Genomic DNA, 24,295 nt, shown 5'->3' with positions numbered 1-24,295 from the left:
AATCAGCATCAACAGTGCTGAGGTCATGAACTCTTTTACTGTGATCTCATGAGATTTCACCTAACTCTCATGAGATTTCATTGTAAACTTCCTTACACTGAATAGGGAAATAAGATGAGTGTGCACGAAAGTTCGCTCCTTCCGCTGTCCCGGGACAGACATACTGATTTGCTGATTAGAGGTCCTTTACAATGGGATGTGGCTACTAAGAAATTTGAGGTAAAATATCTTTCTTACATAGAGATGTTCAGGAGATATTTTCTAGTCAGCTTTTTACAGCTATACTGCATCACTTTCAAGTGTTTAAACATTTGGGTATTATGGCCCTTTAATAGAATTTGGTGAAGGACCTTGTAGCACCTATAGATCTTTTTAGATAATCTTTCCTGAGCATAAAGCATTTGAGTGCAAGTGCATCTCTCTTAATAATAGTTAGCGTTATATAAAAATACAAAATATTAATTTCAGAGAAAAAATAAATAAATCATGTGCATTCCACCTATTTATTATTTATAATGCTAACATAATTTAAGTACCATTATAAGGGCAGTTTTTTTTTTTAATGCTTATAAATTTGTGATTTTATTAGAGAAAGAAAATCTCTACAAACTGACTTTTACAAAAGTGAAAATGTGTAAACTGAGCTAGCTATGCCATTGGTCCACATCACACCTGATCCTACCCATGTCATCCCAGTTATGTGTGTGTATAATAAACAGTAACTAACTGTAAATAAATATATGGCTAAGCGCTAATTAAAATTATTTTAATATCCCTTTCATTTCTTATAGATTTATTTGAAAGTTTAATTTATAACATCACAGAAGATAGAAATACTTACTTGTGGTATAAGATGCCTTGAAACCTCTCTTCTGTACAGATAAACTTGTGCGTAACAGAAGTAGCATGGTATTGCCGCTTGAGGTCTGTATGGGAACCTTCACCTCACCACAAGAATAGAATAGTGCAGGTGAAAAAATGTTGTCCCCATCATAAATGGTCAAGTTGTCCAAGGAGCAGGAATGACTGTACTCTAGGTAAAAGTCACTTATGTTAAGTGAGATCTGTATATGGAATAAAATGGATAACAGTGTGATTAACATGCATTAAATCCATATGGTAAATAGTTATATTTGTTTTGCAAATGTTCTCTCTACATCCAAATTGCAAGATGAAACATAGCACACCAACCCCAATTATTTAACTGTAAGGTCCTACTTAATGGGCCTCAATGTGGTCCTCCATCTGGCCCACTCACTTGTCACTTATCTCACTCTAATCCTTCCTTTCACCACCACCACATGTCATTTCTGTCTGACTATAGCTTGGCCCAGTGCATTCTCATTCTTTTCCCCATTTGCTCTGTGTTATAAGCACAGGTAGATAGTATGGATGAAAGATGAGTTTAAAAGTATTGCTGGGGCATGTATCTGGTCTGATTTTTCATATCAACATTAAAAAAGATTGTTGAGACATCCACCTGATAGGTGGATGTTCTAATCTGGACATGACTTCAATGTCATCAAACCACTATTGTCAGGTTTTGTACAGCAGAGTGAGAAGCAGATCCACTCCTCTAACATCTATGAAGAAATTGGCAGATCTGATAGACAAATGGTACAACATTCCACTGGAGACTATTCAAAAGTTGTATGATTCTATTTCAAGAAAGTTAGCAGCTGTATTAACACCTTAACTTTTTAATAGCAGTCTCTCACCACCAGTGGGGAGACCGCGCTCGTATAGGAGGCCTGCTGGAGAGAGGTTGTAATAGCACAGTCTTACAGCCAGCAGCGAGAACCATACTATTACGTGCTGAAAAACCCTTAACGACCAGCGATGTACATCGTACTAATTACACCTTATTAATAAAAGAAATGTTGCCTATTTCCTAGGTGTTCACATTATTTTGTCCACCCCCTGTATATATGTTTATTTTAATTTTAAAAAGTGTGTTAACACTAATTTAAAGGTGTTTGAGTGGAAGGGGTCAAAGGTGTATATATATATATATATATATATATATATATATATATATATATATATACACACACATATATATACACACACATATATATACGCACACAGGTATATATATATATATAAAACATCATTTATGTAAGAACTTACCTGATAAATGTATTTCTTTCATGGTGGCAAGAGTCCATGAGCTAGTGACGTATGGGATATACATTCCTACGAGGAGGGGGCAAAGTTTCCCAAACCTCAAATGCCTATAAATACACCTCCCACCTCACTCATACCTCAGTTTAACGTATAGCCAAGTTAGTGAGGTGTAAAAGGAGTAAAAGCATAAAAAAGAGGAAAATGATAAATAAAGTGCTTTATATAAAAAAATCATAACCCCCCAAAAATTTGTGGGTCTCATGGACTCTTGCCACCAAGAAATAAATTAATTTATCAGGTAAGTTCTTACATAAATTATGTTTTCTTTCATATAGGTGGCAAGAGTCCATGAGCTATTGATGTATGGGCTATAATACCCAAGATGTTGAAGTCCATGAGTCACTAGAGAGGGAGGGATAAAATAAAAACAGCTATTTCCGCTGAGAAATTAAATCCAAAAAATAATTAAGTTTTCTTAAAAAAAATTAAAAAAACTCAAATCATAGGCACTAGAATCAAACTGAGACAGCTGCCTGAAGAACCTTTCTACCAAAGGCTGCTTCAGAAGAAGCAAATACATCAAAATGGTAACATTTAGTAAATGTATGCAAAGAAGACTGCTGAAGAATTGCTGCTTTGCAAATTTGATCAACTAAAGCTTCATTCCTGAAAGTCCAAGATGTGGCGATTGATCTAGTATAATGAGCTATAATTCGCTGAGGAAGAGACTGCCCCGCCTCCAAATAAGCATTGTAAATAAAAAGCTTTAAACAAGATGCCAAGGAAATGGCAGAGGCTTTCTGACCTTTTCTGGAACTAGAACAAATAAAAAATAGACTAGAAGTCTTTCTGAAATATTTAGTAGCTGCAACATAATATTTCAAAGCTCTTACCACATACAAAGAATGTAAAGACCTTTCAAGAGTATTCTTAGGATTAGGACACAAGGAAGGGACAATATTTTCCCTATTGATGTTGTTAGAATTCACAATTTTAGGTAAAAATTTAAACGAAGTCCGCAAAACAGATTTTTCTGGATGAAAAATCAGATAAGGAGACTCACAAGGGAGAGCAGACAATTCAGAAACTCTTCTAGCAGAAGAGATAGCCAATATAAATAACACTTTCCAAGAAAGTAGTTTAATATCCAAAGAATGCATAGGCTCAAAAGGAGGAGCCTGCCAAATCTTTAAAACCAAATTGAGACTCCAAGGAGGAGAAATTGATTTAATAACAGGTTTGATACGAATCAAAGCCTGAGCAAAGCAGTGAAAATCAGGAAGCTTAACAATCTTTCTATAAAATAAGACAGAAAGAACAGAGATTTGTCCTTTCAAAGTATTTGCAGAGAAACCTTTATCCAAACCATCCTGAAGAAACTGTAGAATCCTAGGAATTCAAAAAGAATGCCAAGAATAATCATGAGTGGAATACCATGAAATATAGGTTTTCCAAACCCTATGATAAATCTTCCTTGAAACAGACTTACAAGCCTGTGTCATAGTATTAATTACTGAGTCAGAGAAACCTCTATGACTAAGAACTAAGCATTCAATTTCCATGCCTTTAAATTTTGAGATTTGAGATCCTGATGGAAAAACACAATTTATGCTTACCTGATAAATTTATTTCTCTTGTGGTGTATCCAGTCCACGGATCATCCATTACTTGTGGGATATTCTCCTTCCCAACAGGAAGTTGCAAGAGGACACCCACAGCAGAGCTGCTATATAGCTCCTCCCCTAACTGCCATATCCAGTCATTCGACCGAAACAAGCCGAGAAAGGAGAAACCATAGGGTGCAGTGGTGACTGTAGTTAAAAAATTTTAACCTGCCTTAAAATGACAGGGCGGGCCGTGGACTGGATACACCACAAGAGAAATAAATTTATCAGGTAAGCATAAATTGTGTTTTCTCTAGTAAGGTGTATCCAGTCCACGGATCATCCATTACTTGTGGGATACCAATACCAAAGCTAAAGTACACGGATGAAGGGAGGGACAAGGCAGGTACTAAAATGGAAGGTACCACTGCCTGTAAAACCTTTCTCCCAAAAATAACCTCTGAAGAAGCAAAAGTATCAAATTTGTAGAATTTTGAAAAAGTATGAAGCGAAGACCAAGTCGCCGCCTTGCAAATCTGATCAACAGAAGCCTCATTTTTAAAGGCCCAAATGGAAGCCACAGCTCTAGTAGAATGAGCTGTAATCCTTTCAGGAGGCTGCTGTCCAGCAGTCTCATAGGCTAAGCGGATTATGCCTCTTAGCCAAAAAGAAAGAGAGCTTGCCGAAGCCTTTTGACCTCTCCTCTGTCCAGAGTATACAACAAACAAAGCAGATGTTTGACGGAAATCTTTAGTAGCTTGTAAATAAAACTTTAAAGCATGAACCACATCCAGATTATGTAATAGACGTTCCTTCTTTGAAGAAGGATTAGGACACAATGATGGAACAACAATCTCTTGATTGATATTCTTATTAGATACCATCTTAGGTAAAAACCCAGGTTTGGTACGCAGAACTACCTTATCTGCATGGAAGATCAGATAAGGAGAATCACATTGTAAAGTAGATAACTCGGAGACTGTACGAGCCGATGAAATAGCCACCAAAAAAAGAACTTACCAAGATAAAAGTTTGATATCTATGGAATGAAGAGGTTCAAATGGAACACCTTGAAGAACCTTAAGAACCAAATTTAAGCTCCACGGGGGAGCAACAGGTTTAAACACAGGCTTGATTCTAACCAAAGCCTGACAAAATGCCTGAACGTCTGGAACATCTGCCAGATGCTTGTGCAAAAGAATAGAAAGTGCAGAAATCTGCCCCTTTAAGGAACTAGCTGACAATCCTTTTTCCAAACCTTCTTGGAGAAAGGATAATATCCTGGGAATCCTGACCTTACTCCATGAGTAACCCTTGGATTCACACCAATAAAGATATTTACGCCATATCTTATGGTAAATTTTCCTGGTGACAGGCTTTCGTGCCTGTATTAAGGTATCAATGACTGACTCGGAGAAGCCACGCTTTGATAAAATCAAGCGTTCAATCTCCAGGCAGTCAGTCTCAGAGAAATCAGATTTGGATGATTGAAAGGATCTTGTAGTAGAAGGTCTCGTCTTAACGGCAGAGTCCAAGGTGGAAAGGATGACATGTCCACTAGGTCTGCATACCAGGTCCTGCGTGGCCACGCAGGCACTATCAAGATCACCGATGCACTCTCCTGCTTGATTTTGGCAATCAGTCAAGGGAGCAGAGGAAACGGTGGAAGCTTGGCGTTCTGGCAAGACGCCATGAGATCCAGTTCTGGTTTGCCCCAACGAAGAATCAATTGAGCAAACACCTCCGGATGGAGTTCCCACTCCCCCGGATGAAAAGTCTGACGACTTAGAAAATCCGCCTCCCAGTTCTCTACACCTGGGATATGGATAGCTGATAGGTGGCAAGAGTGTCTCTCTGCCCAGCGAATTATCTTTGAAACTTCTGACATCGCTAGGGAACTCCTTGTTCCCCCTTGATGGTTGATGCAAGCCACAGTCATGATGTTGTCCGACTGAAATCTGATGAACCTCAGAGTTGCTAACTGAGGCCAAGCTTGAAGAGCATTGAATATCGCTCTCAATTCCAGAATATTTATTGGAAGGAGTTTCTCCTCCTGAGTCCATGAAGGAGTTTCTCCTCCTGAGTCCATGATCCCTGAGTCTTCAGGGAGTTCCAGACTGCACCCCAACCTAGAAGGCTGGCATCTGTCGTTACTATTGTCCAATCTGGCCTGCGAAAGGTCATACCTTTGGACAGATGGACCCGAGATAGCCACCAGAGAAGAGAATCCCTGGTCTCTTGATCCAGATTTAGTGGAGGGGACAAATCTGTGTAATCCCCATTCCACTGACCGAGCATGCATAGTTGCAGCGGTCTGAGATGTAGGCGTGCAAACGGCACTATGTCCATTGCCGCTACCATTAAGCCGATTACTTCCATACACTGAGCCACCGAAGGGCGCGGAATAGAATGGAGAACTCGGCAGGAATTTAGAAGCTTTGATAACCTGGACTCCGTCAGGTAAATTTTCATTTCTACAGAATCTATCAGAGTCCCTAGGAAGGAAACTCTTGTGAGTGGGGATAGTGAACTCTTTTCCTCGTTCACTTTCCACCCATGTGACCTTAGAAATGTCAGGACTATGTCCGTATGAGACTTGGCAATTTGGAAGTTTGACACCTGTATCAGGATGTCGTCTAGATAAGGGGCCACTGCTATGCCCCGCGGCCTTAGGACCGCCAGAAGCGACCCCAGAACCTTTGTAAAAATTCTTGGGGCTGTAGCTAACCCAAAGGGAAGAGCTACAAACTGGTAATGCCTGTTTAGAAAGGCAAACCTTAGGAACCGATGATGATCTTTGTGTATCGGAATGTGAAGGTAAGCATCCTTTAAATCCACTGTGGTCATATATGGACCATCCTGGATCATAGGTAGGATGGCCCGAATAGTTTCCATTTTGAATGATGGAACTCTGAGGAACTTGTTTAAGATCTTTAGATCCAAAATTGGTCTGAAGGTTCCCTCTTCCTTGGGAACCACAAACAGATTTGAGTAAAATCCCTGTCCCTGTTCCTCCTTTGGAACTGGATGGATCACTCCCATAACTAGGAGGTCTTGCACACAGTGTAAGAATGCCTCTTTCTTTATCTGGTTTGCAGATAATCGTGAAAGGTGAAATCTCCCTTGTGGGGGGGAAGCTTTGAAGTCCAGAAGATATCCCTGAGATATAATTTCCAACGCCCAGGGATCCTGAACATCTCTTGCCCGCGCCTGGGCGAAGAGAGAAAGTCTGCCCCCTACTAGATCCGTTACCGGATAGGGGGCCGTTCCTTCATGCTGTCTTAGAGGCAGCAGCAGGCTTTTTGGCCTGCTTACCTTTGTTCCAGGTCTGGTTAGGTTTCCAGGCCGTCTTGGACTGAGCAAAAGTTCCCTCTTGTTTTGTACTAGAGGAAGTTGATGCTGCACTTGCCTTGAAGTTTCAAAAGTCACGAAAATTAGACTGTTTGGCCCTTGATTTGGACCTGTCCTGAGGAAGGGCATGACCTTTTCCTTCAGTAATGTCAGCAATAATTTCCTTCAAACCAGGCCCGAATAGGGTCTGCCCCTTGAAGGGAATGTAGTTACACTTAGAAGTCACGTCAGCTGACCATGATTTAAGCCATAGCGCCCTGCGCGCCTGGATGGCAAATCCAGAATTCTTAGCCGTTAGTTTAGTCAAATGAACAATGGCATCAGAAACAAAAGAATTGGCTAGCTTAAGTGCTCTAAGCTTGTCAAGTATGTCATCCAATGGAGTCGCTACCTGTAAAGCCTCTTCCAGAGACTCAAACCAGAACGCCGCAGCAGCAGTGACAGGAGCAATGCATGCAAGGGGCTGCAGGATAAAACCTTGTTGAATAAACATTTTCTTAAGGTAACCTTCTAATATTTTATCCATTGGATCTGAAAAAGCACAACTGTCCTCGACAGGGATAGTAGTACGCTTTGCTAAAGTAGAAACTGCTCCCTCAACCTTAAGGACCGTCTGCCATAAGGCGTCTATTGGAAACATTTTTCTAAAAATAGGAGGGGGGGAAACGGCACACCGGGTGTATCCCATTCCTTATTAATAATTTCTGTAAACCTTTTAGGTATTGGAAAAACATCAGTACACACCAGCACTGCATAGTATTTATCCAGTCTACACCATTTCTCTGGCACTGCAATTGTATCACAGTCATTAAGAGCAGCTAAAACCTCCCTAAGCAATACACGGAGGTTCTCAAGCTTAAATTTAAAAGTAGAAATATCAGAATCAGGTTGCATCATCTTCCCTAAGTCAGAAATATCACCCACAGACTGAAGCTCTCCTTCCTCAGCTTCTGCATTTTGTGAGGCAGTATCAGACATGGATCTTAAAACGTCTGTATGCTCTGTATTACGTCTAACCCCAGAGCTATCATGCTTTCCTCTAAATTCAGGCAGTCTGGCTAATACCGCTGTCAGTGTATTATCCATGACTGTCGCCATGTCTTGTAAAGTAAACGCTATGGGCGCCCTTAATGTGCTTGGCGCCATTTGAGCGTGAGTCCCTTGAGCGGTAGTCAAAGGATCTGACACGTGGGGAGAGTTAGTCGGCATAACTTCCCCCTCGACAGAATCTTCTGGTGATAAATTTTTTAAAGACAAAAGTTGATCTTTATTTTTTAAAGTGAAATCAATACATTTAGTACACATTCTCAGATGGGGTTCCACCATGGCTTTTAAACATAATGAACAAGGAGTTTCCTCTATGTCAGACATGTTTGTACAGACTAGCAATGAGACTAGCAAGCTTGGAAAACACTTTAAAACAAGTTAACAAGCAAATACAAAAAACGGTACTGTGCCTTTAAGAGAAACAAATTTTGTCAAAATTTGAAAAACAGTGAAAAAAGGCAGTAAAACAAACGAAATTTTTACAGTGTATGTAATAAGCTAACAGAGCATTGCACCCACTTGCAAATGGATGATTAACCCCTTAATACAAAAAAACGGATCAAAAAAACGAAATAAACGTTTTTTAACAGTCACAACAAATGCCACAGCTCTGCTGTGGCCCTACCTTCCTCAATACACGACTTTGGAAGCCTTTAGAGCCCTTCAGAGATGTCCTATAGCATTCAGGGGACTGCTGAGGGAAGCTGAATGTCTCAGTCTGTAATTTTAACTGCGCAAAAAAGCGCTAAAATAGGCCCCTCCCACTCATACTACAACAGTGGAAAGCCTCAGGAAACTGTTTCTAGGCAAAAATTAAGCCAGCCATGTGGAAAAAACTACGCCCCAATAAAGTTTTATCACCAAAGCATATATAAAAACGATTAAACATGCCAGCAAACGTTTTATATTGCAATTTCATAAGAGTATTTATCTCTTATAGTAAGCATGATACCAGTCGATATTAAATCACTGTATTCAGGCTTAATTTACATTAATCCGGTATGAGCAGCATTTTCTAGCAATTCCATCCCTAGAAAAACTTATAACTGCACATACCTCATAGCAGGATAACCTGCACGCCATTCTCCCTCTGAAGTTACCTCACTCCTCAGACATATGTGAGAACAGCAGTGGATCTTAGTTACAAGCTGCTAAGATCATAGCAAACGCAGGCAGATTCTTCTTCTAAATACTGCCTGAGATAAAATAGTACAACTCCGGTACCATTTAAAAACAACAAACGTTTGATTGAAGAAAAAACTATATTTTACCACTTTCCTCTTACTACCTCCATACTTGTTGAGAGTTGCAAGAGAATGACTGGGTATGGCAGTTAGGGGAGGAGCTATATAGCAGCTCTGCTGTGGGTGTCCTCTTGCAACTTCCTGTTGGGAAGGAGAATATCCCACAAGTAATGGATGATCCGTGGACTGGATACACCTTACAAGAGAAACTGGGCCTTAAGACAGAATGTATGGTCTTATAGGTAGTAACCAAGGCTAGCAACTGGACATTCGGACTAGGACCGCATACCAAAACCTGTGATAATTGACATATGCCATTGTTGTGATATTGTCTGTTTGAAAACGAATGTAAAGTTCACTCTTCAATAGAGGCAAAGCCTGAAGAGCTCTGAAAATAGCACAGAGTACTAAAACATTAATTGGTAACGTCGCCTCTTGTGGATGCCAAACCCCTTGGGCTGTCAGAGACCCCCCAGACAGCTCCCCAACCTGTAAGACTTGCATCTGTTGTGATCACAGTCCAGGGAGGACAAACAAAGGAGGTGATGGTTTAAACACCAAGTCAGAGAGAGTTGAGTGTTGGGATTTAAGTATATCAACTGTGATATCTGAGTATAATCCCTGCACCACTGGTGCAACATGCAAAGCTGTAGAGCAAATGAATGTATATCTATCAGCGCCACAATAAGACCATACAAGCTATATCTGATATAGGCGGAGTCTCCCAACCAGACTCCAAAAGTTAAGAGTATCAGATATAGCTTGTATGGTATTATTGTGGCGCTGATAGATATACATTCATTTGAACTACAAATCCCTCTTTTCCCTACCACTTTCTAACAGCAGCCTAATAAATAACAGTCCACTTTTGGAGTCTGGTTGGGAGACTCCGCCTATATCAGATATAGCTTGTATGGTATTATTGTGGCGCTGATAGATATACATTCATTTGAACTACAAATCCCTCTTTTCCCTACCACTTTCTAACAGCAGCCTAATAAATAACAGTCCACTTTTGGAGTCTGGTTGGGAGACTCCGCCTATATCAGATATAGCTTGTATGGTATTATTGTGGCGCTGATAGATATACATTCATTTGAACTACAAATCCCTCTTTTCCCTACCACTTTCTAACAGCAGCCTAATAAATAACAGTCCAACTTTTGGAGTCTGGTTGGGAGACTCCGCCTATATCAGATATAGCTTGTATGGTATTATTGTGGCGCTGATAGATATACATTCATTTGAACTACAAATCCCTCTTTTCCCTACCACTTTCTAACAGCAGCCTAATAAATAACAGTCCAATCTTGGCATTTCTTTTTACTGCAAAGCTGTAGAGGTCTCATATGAAAACGACGCAATAAAAAGATACAATTTGCGTCATCACAAGCCTAATTTGCTTGGGAAAATGTAAAAACAGACTCCATGTTAGCAGCTAACTGGAACCACAGGTAAAAAAAAAAAATCTAAATTCTCCCATAAACATAATTTCCATTCTGAAACTGCGTGGCTGCAAAGGGAAATATTAACAGACCTGACTCAAGGCTAATCTATGCAATATACATTAAGAATTTTATCATAAAAAAGTGTCTTCCATAGCTGAGAGTGTCTTAAAAATTATATACACTTATCAGAAGACACCAGGTGCGTATTTAGGTTTTGTGCTGCCCTAGGCACTCAAAATTCTGCTGACACCCCCCCCCCCCCAAAAAAAAAAGTTTTAGGCCTTTTTTCCCCTAAATATTTTTTTGGGTCAGTGTGTAAAATGTTTTTTTTTTTTTCATAACAATTCAAAAGAAAATGGCTAGCAAAACACTTGCATACAGGTGGGTTGAATTGCATGCATCGAATACCATTTTCTTCCTGAGAGAAGGGAGAGAAAAGAAGGGGAGGGGAGTAAATGGAGGGAAGGGAAAGAAGGAGAAGAGAGAGAAGGGAGAGAAAAGAAGGGGAGAAAATGGAGGGAAGGGAAAGAAGGAGAAGAGAGAGAAGGGAGAGAAAAGAAGGGGAGGGGAGAAAATGGAGGGAAGGGAAAGAAGGAGAAGAGAAGAGAGAGGAGAGAGAAGAGAGAGAAGAGAGAGAAGAGAGAGAAGAGAGAGAGAGAGAGAAGAGAGAGAAGAGAGAGAAGAGAGAGAAGAGAGAGAGAAGAGATAGAAGAGAGAGAAGAGAGAGAGAGAGAGATAGAGAGAGAGAAAGAGAGAGAGAGAGAGAGAGAGAGAGAGAGAGAGAGAGAGAGAGAGAGAGAGAGAGAGAGAGAGAGAGAGAGAGAGAGAGAGAGAGAGAGAGAGAGAGAGAGAGAGAGAGAGAGAGAGAGAGAAAAGTAGAGAGAGAGAGAAAAGTAGAGAGAGAGTGAGAGGAGAAAATAGGTGAGGGAAAGAAGGGAGGGAAAGAAAGTGATAGAAGGGAGCAAGGGATGGAGTTGAGAGAAAGAAGGGAGGGAGGGAGGAAGGAAGGGAGGGAAAGAAATAAAGGAGGGAGTTGAGGGAGGGAGTGAGTTGAGGAAGGGAGGGAGAAAGGGAAAGCAGGGAGAGAGGAAGGGAGGGAAAGAAGAATATACTTTGAAAACTATCACTGCCCTTTACATGCAACAACATACTGTAATTACCATAATTCAAGTAATGAAATGTTTTAAGTGTCCATTTACTATTTACTTAGTGGGTTCATGAATGCAGAGAAAGGTAGCTATTAGTAGCTAACATACATTAGCGCTGAGAGTTTACGATTAGACATCACAAGCTGATCTAAGCAGTGCACAGAGGCATCCAGTCTATTAGTAACTAAGACCTGCAATAAGCACTGCGCTCACAGACCCACCACAGCTGACAAGGGGAGGCAGCATATCGGCACAAGGTCTTCTCCACCAGCCTCACCTTGTAAGCATATCCCCAGGCAAGTTTCTCACCAAAAATGCTTCCACTGCAAAAATGTCGGCAGCTCTAAATGAAGCAACGGTTTAAAGGAGCACTGCCTGTAAAGAGTGACCTTAATCAGTGCATGTGCCTTGTCTTCTCTGTAAAAGCCTGCACTTTATCGCTCACTGTACTGTGTGCTGGCTTTTAGAGAGAGGATAGGGCAGATGTGCTGCCCCTCCCAAATCTGCTGCCCTAGGCACCGGCCTTGTTGGCCTAGGCCATAATACGCCCCTGTGAGACACCCATCTACATATAGCAGACAGCCAAACCAGTACTGAAACATATCAGCAGAGGTAATGGTAGAGGAGTATAATGTCAATCTGTAAAGGGAGGCAGCAGATGAATCCCTGCAAACAAATTTACAGAGAGCTCTAGAATAGATTTCCTAGAGGCAAAAACATGGTGGCAACAAGCAATACTCCCCTTCACATCCATAAAACAAACACTGTACTTAGAGAGGAACTGAACTTCAATATGCTTTGAAGCGCCTTTCACAGAAGAAATCAAGCACATCATGCTTCACCACCTCCTAAAGAGGCAAAGTTTGTAAACCTGAGGTATGTGTGAGGTGGGAGGTGTATTTATAGGCATTTGAGGTTTGGGAAACTTTGCCCCCTCCTGGTAGGAATGTATATCCCATACGTCACTAGCTCATGGACTCTTGCCACCTATATGAAAAAAAATATATATTTATATATATATATATATATATATATAAATAGTGCATTTGTATGTGTGTTCATATGTATGTGTGTGACATAAATATGTACACACACATATGCATACATACAAACATACAAATCCACACACAACTTTTTATATAGCATATCCTTTTAAATCACTTTTAAAACATTTATTTTAATAAAATAAAACATGTATTTTTTTTTAATAAGTATAAATATGAGTGAAATACATTTTTAAAAAAAAAAAGGGTTTTACATGTGTTTTATATTCACTTTAACTTTATTTCAGGTCTCCAGTTGCGCTGATATATAACCCACCACTTTGAGAGTTGTTTAGTGCGGCTGAAGTATACCTTGAAAGCATTTTTCGGGCTAAAAAAAACGTTGGACATGCTAACATTGTCTGGTTATTTTTTTTTTTTTAACAACAGACTTGTAATATCAGATTGTGCACTATTCTTACGGCAGGGTCGCTATAAGCATAGTGCACCCTGCTCCATCTATAGCGCTCCATTTGTAATCTGGACCAATGTCAGTAAAAGGTCATAATGATACACTGATGTATCAGAAGTTAAAACTTCTTACCTTATATCTTGGAGGAGCAGTGATTGTCCAGGAGCAGTTCATGTTAGGGTTGTATTCATTAGGGTATCCAGAAGAGGTAAAGTTACTTGACGGATTATAGAATGTTCCACCACATTGAACTACAAAAGTAATTAACCAATAAATCAGATGATCAGGTGTTGTTGTGTCTCACTTACCAAGCCTCTTTCATTTTAAAAATTAATTTGAGCAGAAATGGATTCCTTGAGAGCGAATGAAGATTAGTAAGAGCAGACTATCATACGCGCTCCTACAAGTCTCACTTTCACCTTCTGTCACTCTCACTGCTACTACTGCTTGCTGCTAGTGATGTCTCTCCTAACCCTGGCCCTGCAGCAATCACCACACTTTTACACTCACGCCCTGTCTCCCACTGCAAAAACTCTAGGTCACGCAATACCAACAATCTCATCTCCATTAACCCACAATGCTTTCAACCTTTTAGCAATTACTGAAACTTGGCTATCTTCCTATGACACTGCTTCCATTGCTGCTCTCACACACAGTGGTTTCCACTTTAGCCACACACCTAGGCCAGGTGAGAGACATGGTGGCGGTGTTGGCATCTTACTCTCCCCCTCCTGCTCCTATTAGTACCTATATCCATTTCAATCTCTCTCCTTTTCTTACTTTGAAGTTGTTATCTATCGCCCCCCTGGACCAACCTCCCAATTCCTTGACAACTTCGCTGCCTGGCTTCCTTACTTTCTCTCTACAAATACACCTACTCTAATTCTGGGGGACTTAAACATCCCCATTGACAACCCATCTGCCCCTGCTGCCTCCAAACTTCTCTCACTCCCCAACTCCTTCAGCCTCTCACAATCCACCCTATTCCCTACCCACCGTGATGGACACTCTGTTGATCTGATATTCTCCTATCTCTGCTCTCTCTCTGATTTTTGTCTGTCACCCATTTCCCATCTCAGACCACCATCTGCTCACCTTTAATCTTAATATACAGGCTACACCTACTTCTTCCCCTCGCCCTCGCACCTGTAGAAATCTGCACACTGTAGACCCTCCTCAACTCTCCAACCTTATTCAAATACGCCTCCCCCACACTTCCACGATATCCTGCCCTGACCTTGCTATAACTCACTATAACAATACCCTCTCCTCTGCACTTGACACTCTCACTCCGCTCCAACTTCGCAAAACCCGTACGTCACCAGCTCCAGCCCTGGCACTCCCAGCAAACACACCACCTGCAAAAATTCTCCCGCACTGCTGAATGTGCCTGGAGGAAATCCGCTCTGAATCTGATTTCATGCACTATAAGTTCATTCTTCACTCTTACACCTCTGCCCTTCACCTAGCTAAGCAAACCTACTTCTCTTCTCTTATATCCACTCACTCCTCAAACCCTAAAAGACTCTTCTCCATTTTCAAATCTCTCCTCTATTCACCTGCACCACCCCCTCATCTGCATTCAGTGCTCAAGACCTGGCTGACTACTTTTTCAATAAAACACTTACCATCCACAGAAACAGCCCAACACAAGCCTGCAATCTCCCAACTTCGCTCCCAGTCACCCCCTCTGCCACTCTTTGCACCCTCCTCCCAACCACTGAGAGTGAAGTGGCTTCCCTATTGTCTTCCTCACACCTCACTACCTTCCCACTTGACCCTATTCCTTTACATCTAATACCTTCTCTGTCTCCCACCCTCACTCCGGCTCTTACTCATATATTCAACCTATCCTTTTCTACCACAACCTCACAAAAACGCTGCCTTCACCCTAACTCTCCTGCAAACTACCGTCCCATATCATTGCTCCAGCTAGCTTCAAAAATCCTTAAAAAACTAGCTTTTGATCGCCTAACCCACTTCCTGTCCTTCAACTCATTGCTCGACCCCCTGCAATCTGGCTTCTGTCCCCAACACTCAACTGAGACTGCCCTCACCATGGTTACTAACAACTGCTAAAAACAAAGGCTACTACTCTATACTCATCTTACTTGACCATCCCCTTCTCCTACAGACTCTCAGCTCTCTTGGGCTCTGTGACACTGCACTCTCCTGGATTCACTCTTATCTCTCTAACAGATCCTTCTCTGTCTCTTTTGCCGGTGACTCCTCCTCTCCATTGCCTCTGTCTTTTGGAGTACCTCAAGGCTCTGTCCTGGGTCCTCTACTCTTCTCTATTTACACTTCTTCACTAGGTAAACTCATCAACAGCTATGGCTTCAACTATCACCTCTATGCTGATGATACCCAGATCTACCTTTCCACGCCTGCACTCCTGTCAATTCTCACATCAGCAACTGCTTATCTGGCATTTCCTCCTGGATGGCCTCTCACCACCTAAAAATAAACATGTCCAAGACCGAACAACTTCTAATCCCTCCAACTCTACTCCAGTTTTTAATTTTTCCATCACTGTTGGCGGTACCACTATCGCCCCATCACCCCAAGTCCGCTTCCTCTGAGTCACAGTTGACTCCAATCTGTCCTTCATTCCCCACATACAATTGCTCTCTTCATCCTGCCGCAACCACCTACGCAATATCTCCAAAATTCGTCTGTTTCTGAGTGCTGAGACTACTAAACAGCTAATCCACTCCCTGGTAATTTCCCGACTTGACTGCTGTAATAACTTACTATCTGGCCTCCCTCTCTCACGCCTCTCTCCCCTTCAATCCATCCTAAATGCATCTGCAAGGCTAATCCACCTGTCTCAATGCTCTGTTTCTGCTGCACCTCTCTGTGAGTTCCTTCACTGGCTCCCCATTCACAGCAGAATTATATTAAAAATTCTCACCCTGACCTACAAAGCCCTCACCAATGCTGCCCCACCCTACCTGTCCTCACTCATCAACAAATATACTCCAGCCCGCCCCCTAAGATCTAACAATGACCTGCTTCTTGCGTCCTCTACCATCACCTCCTCTCATGCTAGACTACAGGACTTCTCTCGTGCAGCACCAACCTCCTGGAACGCAATTCCTCGAGCTGTCAGACATTCCCCTAATCTCTCCTCCTTTAAACATTCACTAAAAACCTTTTTGTTCAAGGAAGCTTATCACCAGACTCATTAACAAATTAACTTCACTTTCCCAACAGTTGCCCTCATCTATCTCCTCACTAATATCCTTCTCACCTTTGCAGTCCCCACCTCCTGTTTTCCATCCTCCCACCCATCTAGATTGTAAGTTCCCACGGGAATAGGGCCCTCAATTCCCCCTGTATTTGTTTGTAAAATGTTGTCTCTTATTGTATTGCTTCTCCATTGTACTTTTAATCCTTGTACCCATGGGCAGCACTGCGGAATCTGTTGGCGCTTTATAAATAAAGAATAATAATAATAATATCTCTATGCTGCATTGTTGGACTTTCTGTTTGGTTACATGAGGGGTCTTTTGCCTCCATAAGGGGCAGGGGACACTTGAGATTGTAAATTAATTGTGTATTGAAAAAAAGCTTTGCAATATATAGCAAACTCTGCCAAGCTCCGCCCACCTATTGCATGTATATTTTGGTGTGTTAAGTTTCTCCAATCATGATCGACTTTTAAATACGTTTTCAGTTTACCTACTCGCAAATGCTGATTTGTGCACGAGCAATTTGAAATAGCTAACTGCAAAATATTTAACGTGCACTGCTAAACTATCCTACAAGAAAACAGCTAACTGGACAAGAAGAAAGCTGTGGGCGGAGCTTGGCGGCTATTTTCGTCTGCTAACAAATATGATTATATAAATGTTTTGTGTACCTCTTTCAAGCTTATAGATGTGGAACCTGTTGCATGTCTGGTATGTAACAATAAGTAGTGGGTCTAGATTCTGCCTTTAACAGAAATATTCAAGCAGAGTGTTAATTTAAAGTAACTGAAATTTCAAATCACAAATAATGCATAGCTCATGATTTTCTACATTGTGTATGATTTCAGTTTTATGTTTCTTTTTTATGTGTTGAGATATTTATTGAGACGTACTTGTTTTGTATGAAGCATGGAAACCAGTCTTTGGCATTTTCCAATCAGTAACAAAATGAATGAGCATTAAGTTTGATGTAGCTATTAATGGTGGTATCTGCATCATGCCACAAGACTTTTTCCACAAGACTGGAGATGTTTTTGTGGCTCCATCATAAACCTGGATGTAGTTAGAGGTACAGGTTGCAGAGTAATCAGTATTAAATGTATTAATCTTCAAGGAAACCTGGAAAAACAAAAATAATTAAATTAAATGAGGTCCCTTTAGAGTAAGAAAGGTTTAGATGGGAACCTAAAGATAAATTAAACTAAAACATTATACAATGCATATAAACAAACACTACTGAAACATTTGAAATACTTTTGCATGAAGAACGGGCGAATTACCATGGTTTGATATTGAAACAAAGAGGGAGGTCTATGCTCTCACACAACTCAAGAATCAGATGGCCTGTAGCCAATATTATTTCAATCAAAGGGCAAAACAGACCTACTATAAGCTACGAAAAAGTCTCTCATATTATAGGATTGTAACTGTTTCAAAGCTCTGATCTCTTGGTACTACAATATTTTAAAAGTAAAAACCAGGAACTGCTCTACCCCTGACTCAAACTTATACAGTCATGCTATTACCAATCCGTCCAGTGAATGGCCACAGTTTCACCGCTGGCAATCATGGCTCTGGCTAGGACACATCACAAGAAGTCTCGCTCAATCAGATTGAGCTCGCATTCTATTGGCTGTTCCGATCAGCCAATAGAATGCAAGCTCAATCTGATTGGCTGATTGGATCAGCCAATCGGATTGAACTTGAATCTGATTGGCTGATTCCATCAGCCAATCAGAATTTTCCTACCTTAATTCCGATTGGCTGATAGAATCCTATCAGCCAATCGGAATTCGAGGGACGCCATCTTGGATGACGTCCCTTAAAGGAACCTTCATTCTGTGTTAGGACGTCGGAAGAAGAGGATGGATCCGCGCCGGAGGTCTTGAAGATGGAGCCGCTCGTCGTCGGATGGATGAAGATAGAAGATGCCGCTTGGATGAAGATGTTTGCCGGTCCGGATCTCCTCTTCTGCCTGGATAGGATGAAGACTTTGGAGCCTCTTCTGGACTTCTTCTTGCCGGATAGGATGAAGACTTCGGGACCCTCTGTAGGACCGATCGGTGATACCTGGCGTGGTGAAGACAAGGTAGGAAGATCTTCAGGGGCTTAGTGTTAGGTTTATTTAAGGGGGGTTTGGGTTAGATTAGGGGTATGTGGGTGGTGGGTTGTAATGTTGGGGTGGGGTATTGTATGTTTTTTTTTACAGGCAAAACAGCAGAATTCTTTGGGGCATGCCCCGCAAAAGGCCCTTTTAAGGGCTGGTAAGGTAAAAGAGATTTTCAATTTTAATTTTAGAATAGGGTAGGGCATTTTTTTATTTTGGGGGGCTTTGTTATTTTATTAGGGGGCTTAGAGTAGGTGTAATTAGTTTTAAATTGTTGTAATATTTTTATTATGTTTGTAAATTATTTTTCTATTTTTTGTAACTTAGCTTTTTTTATTTTTTGTACTTTAGTTAGTTTATTTAATTGTATTTATTTGTAGGTATTTGTAGGTAATTTATTTAATTAATTTAATGATAGTGTAGTGTTAGGTTTAATTGTAGATAATTGTAGGTATTTTATTTAATTAATTTATTGATAGTGTAGTGTTAGGTTTAATTGTAACTTAGGTTAGGATTTATTTTACAGGTAATTTTGTAATTATTTTAACTAGGTAGCTATTAAATTGTTATTAACTATTTAATAGCTATTGTACCTGGTTAAAATAAATACAAAGTTGCCAGTAAAATAAATATAAATCCTAAAATAGCTACAATATAATTATAATTTATATAGTAGCTATATTAGGGTTTATTTTACAGGTAAGTATTTAGCTTTAAATAGGAATAATTTATTTAATAAGAAATAATTTATTTCGTTAGATAAAAATTATATTTAACTTAGGGGGGTGTTAGGGTTAGGGTTAGACTTAGCTTTAGGGGTTAATAACTTTATTATAGTAGCGGTGAGGTCCGGTCGGCAGATTAGGGGTTAATTAGTGTAGGTAGTGGCGACGTTGGGGGGGCAGATTAGGGGTTAATAAATATAATATAGGGGTCGGCGGTGTTAGGGGCAGCAGATTAGGGGTACATAGGGATAACGTAGGTTGCGGCGGTGTACGGAGCGGCAGATTAGGGGTTAAAAAAATATGCAGGGGGCGGCAGATTAGGGGTTAATAAGTGTAAGATTAGGGGTGTTTAGACTCGGGGTTCATGTTAGGGTGTTAGGTGTAGACTTAGGAAGTGTTTCCCCATAGGAAACAATGGGGCTGCGTTAGGGGAGCTGAACGCTGCTTTTTTGCAGGTGTTAGGTTTTTTTCAGCTCAAACACCTCCATTGTTTCCTATGGGGGAATTGTGCACAAGCACGTTTTTGAAGCTGGCCGCGTCCGTAAGCACCGCTGGTATTGAGAGTTGCAGTGGAGGTAAATATGCTATACACTCCCTTTTTGGAGCCGAACGCAGCCCTTCTGTGAACTCTAAATACCAGCGGTATTTAAAAGGTGCGGGGGGAAAAAAACCAGCGTTAGCTACGCGGGTCGTTACCGACAAAACTCTAAATCTAGCCGTAAGGTAGAAGGGTTTGGAACAATGTTTATAGCACTTTTATACAAAGTTGCAAACACTGCTGCCATAGAGAGCTAAATACACGTGCAAGCTCCTAAGCTCATCTAGGTTTACTCTTCAACAAAGAAAACCAAGAGAACAAAGATATTTTGATATTAGACGTAAATTGGAAAGTTGTTTAACCCCTTAATGACCGACCGTCGTCGTCGGTCTTGGAAAGCGGTGAAAGCAAACCTGCTTGTTTCCAGCCACTTTCTGGTTATTGCAGTGATGCCTCGATATCGAGGCATCCTGCAATAACCTTCCTTGGCCATCCGATGCAGAGAGAGCCACTCTGTGGCCCTCTCTGCACCGGACATCGATGGCCGGTATCGTTGGTGGGTGGGAGCCGGTCTGGGAGGCGGGTGGGCGGCCATCGATACATCTGCTGATGCAAGAGGTGGGCGGGATCGCCGGGGGCGCACACGGATGCGTGCGCGTGCATGGGGTGGGAGCAGGTGGGAACGGCTACACTACAGAAAAAATGTTGAAGAAAAGTGGTATAGAGTGGGGTCATATTTAATTTAAAAAAATTATCTAAGGGATCTGAGAGGGGGTTGGTCTTTGGGGGGGAAGCTACACTACAGAAAAAAAAAACTTTTTTTGGTAAACTGGGTACTGGCAGACAGCTGCCAGTACCCAAGATGGCTCCCAATAAGGTAGAGGGGGAGGGTTAGAGAGCTTTTTGGGGGGGATCAGGGAGGTTGGGGGCTAAGGGGGGATCCTACACATCAGCATATGTAAATATGCTAAAAAATAAAACAAATTAAAAGATACCTTCTATTTTAGTACTGGTACACTTTCTACCAGTACTTAAGATAGCGGGGACAATTGTGGGGTGGGGGAGGGAAGAGAGCTGTTTGGGGGAGATCAGGGGGTGTGATGTGTCAGGTGGGAGGCTGATCTCTACACTTAAGCTAAAATTAACCCTGCAAGCTCCCTACAAGCTACCTAATTAACCCCTTCACTGCTAGACATAATACACGTGTGATGCGCAGCGGCATTTAGCGGCCTTCTAATTACCAAAAAGCAACACCAAAGCCATATATGGCTGCTATTTCTGAACAAAGGGGATCCCAGAGAAGCATTTACAATAATTTGTGTCATAATTGCACAAGCTGTTTGTAAATAGTTTCAATGAGAAACCTAAAGTTTGTGAAAAAGTTTGTGAAAAAGTGAAAGTTTTTTTTAATTTGATCGCATTTGGCGAGGAAATGGTGGCATGAAATATACCAAAATGGGCCTAGATCAATACTTTGGGTTGTCTACTACACTAAACTAAAGCTAAAATTAACCCTACAAACTCCCTAATTAACCCCTTCACTTCTGGGCATAATACACGTGTGGTGCTCAGTGGCATTTAGCGGCCTTCTAATTACCAAAAAGCAACGCCAAAGCCATATATGTCTGCTATTTCTGAACAAAGGGGATCCCAGAGAAGCGTTTACAACCATTAAAGCCATAATTGCACAAGTTGTTTTTAAATAATTTCAGTGAGAAACCTAAAGTTTGTGAAAAAAATTGTGAAAAAGTGAACAATTTTTTTTATTTGATCGCATTTGGCGGTGAAATGGTGGCATGAAATATACTAAAATGGGCCTAGATCAATACTTTGCGTTGTCTTCTAAAAAACAATATATACATGTCAAGGGATATTCAGGGATTCCTGAAAGATATCAGTGTCCCAATGTAACTAATGCTAATTTTGGAAAAAAAAAGTGGTTTGGAAATAACAAAGTGCTACTTGTATTTATTGCCCTATAACTTGGAAAAAAAAGCAAAGAACATGTAAACATTTGGTATTTCTAAACTTAGGACAAAATTTAGAAACTATTTAGCATGGGTGTTTTTTGGTGGTTGTAGATGTGTAACAGATTTTGGGGGTCAAAGTTAGAAAAAGTGTGTTTTTTTCCTCATATTGTGTGCATCTTCATTCTGCTAAACTTTTATCCCTTAGACTGCAAACTATGCTTGGGTTTAGATTGTGGTGAACAGAGAGTGTGAGACATTATTCCATTCCTGTACCCAAGCAGCAGAATGTCTTGAGTAAGCCCTGGCACTGTATAGCATATTGCTTCTTGATAAATAACAGATACTCATCATCATCGTCATCATAAATGAGTTTCTGTGATTGATATCCCCACAGTGACATCAAGCTGATATAAGGCTATAGTTTTCCTTGTATCACTTCATCTGTCTCTCCCCAGTGATTCTTTGCCAATCCCACTGCTGTGACGGTGACCCCATATTCATTATAAATGTTCACAGAGGCAGCAGTATTGTAGCAATGTTAATTAGTTTATTTGCACCAAAGTATTCACTGGCATTCACAAAAAAATCTTCCTTAAACAGGCGACTAATTTATATTTTAAAAATCTTCTTTGCATCATGTTTGATACTCACACATACCAGGGCGCAATCCGATATCGATCGCAGTTTGCGGCGCAAGCGAGGGAACCGGCGTCGCCCGCAGTTTCAGCTCGCAACTCGAGCCATCCCATATAGGTCGCCGTCAGATGCTAACGTGCCGTAAGTCTCACAAACCAGCGATGTCCAGAAATCTGCGTAAGTACAAATTTCTGGCGTCGCCAGTGACTTGCGCCACGTTAGAAACTGCCGGCGCCTATAAAACCTGACTAAAGTTTAAAACACCCGCACTGTCTAACACGCCTCCCTAACATAGCCCGCACTGTCTAACCCTCTATCCGCTATCCCCCCTCACTAGCCTAACAATAAAAATGCTATTAACCCCTAAACCGCCGCTCCTTTACCCCGCCGCAACCTAATAAAATTATTAACCACTAAACCGCCGCTCCTTTACCCCGCCGCAACCTAATAAAATTATTAACCCCTAAACCGCCGCTCCCGTACCCCGCCGCCAGCTATATTATATCTATAACCCCCTAAAGTGAGCCCCTAACACCGCCGCCATCTATATTAAAATTATTAACCCCTAATGTAAGCCCCTTACACCGCCGCCATCTCTATTAAAATGATTAACCCCTAATTTAATCTACCTACCCCGCCGCCAGCTATATTATCTATATTAACCCTAAGTATATTATAGTTAATATAGGTATTACATTATATATATTAACTATATTAACCCTAATTATATTAGGGTTAATATAGTTAATATAGTTACTATAGTATTTATATTAACTATATTAACTCTATCTAACCCTAACTAAATTTATATTAAATTAATCTAATTCATTTATAAACTAAAATATTCCTATTTAAATCTAAATACTTACCTATAAAATAAACCCTAAGATAGCTACAATATTATTAATAATTACATTGTAGCTATGTTAGGGTTAATATTTATTTTACAGGTAAATTGTTAATTATTTTAACTAGGTATAATAGATATTAAATAGTTATTAACTATTTAATATCTACCTAGTTAAAATAATTACCCAATTACCTGTAAAATAAATCCTAACCTAAGTTACAAATACACCTACACTATCAATAAATTTAATAAACTACAAACATCTATCTAAAAATACAATTAAATTAACTAAACTAAATTACAAAAAAAAACAAACACTAAATTACAAAAAATAAAAAAAAGATTACAAGATATTTAAGCTAATTACACCTATTCTAAGCCCCCTAATAAAATAATAAACCCCCAAAATAAAAAAAATTCCCTGCCCTATTCTAAATTCAACAAATTTCAAAGCTCTTTACCTTACCAGCCCTTAAAAGGGCCTTTTGTGGGGCATGCCCCAAAGAATTCAGCTCTTTTGCATACAACAAATACAATACCCCCCCCCCATTACAACCCACCACCCACATACCCCTATTCTAAACCCACCCAAACCCCCCTTAAAAAAGCCTAACACTACCCCCCTGAAGATCTCCCTACCTTGTCTTCACCACACCGGGCCGAACTCCTGATCCGATCCGGGCGATGTCTTCCTCCAAGCGGCAAAGAAGAATTCTTCCTCCGGCGATGTCTTCCTCCAAGCGGCAAAGAAGAATTCCTCCAAGCGGCAAAGAAGATTGAGCTTGCATTCTATTGGCTGTTCCGATCAGCCAATAGAATGCGAGCTCAATCTGATTGGCTGATTGGATCAG

At 40.7% G+C, this 24,295-nt stretch overlaps 1 protein-coding gene across 1 annotated transcript in view; it reads right to left on the bottom strand.

Annotated features, from left to right (window-relative positions):
• LOC128666320 (embryonic protein UVS.2-like) overlaps positions 1-24,295 on the bottom strand; it is a 101,031-nt gene that overhangs the window by 22,197 nt on the left and 54,539 nt on the right. The window contains exons 9-11 of the mRNA XM_053720840.1: positions 17,512-17,737; positions 13,557-13,675; positions 842-1,064 (exon numbers count right to left, since the gene is read on the bottom strand). Of these exons, the coding sequence (XP_053576815.1) occupies positions 842-1,064; positions 13,557-13,675; positions 17,512-17,737 (568 nt within the window). The remainder of the gene's footprint in view (positions 1-841; positions 1,065-13,556; positions 13,676-17,511; positions 17,738-24,295) is intronic.

Source organism: Bombina bombina, chromosome 1 (genome assembly GCF_027579735.1).
Source record: "Bombina bombina isolate aBomBom1 chromosome 1, aBomBom1.pri, whole genome shotgun sequence".
Taxonomy (NCBI): domain Eukaryota; kingdom Metazoa; phylum Chordata; class Amphibia; order Anura; family Bombinatoridae; genus Bombina; species Bombina bombina.
Note: the sequence above shows the minus strand (reverse complement) of the source record. Positions and strands in the feature narration are given on the sequence as shown.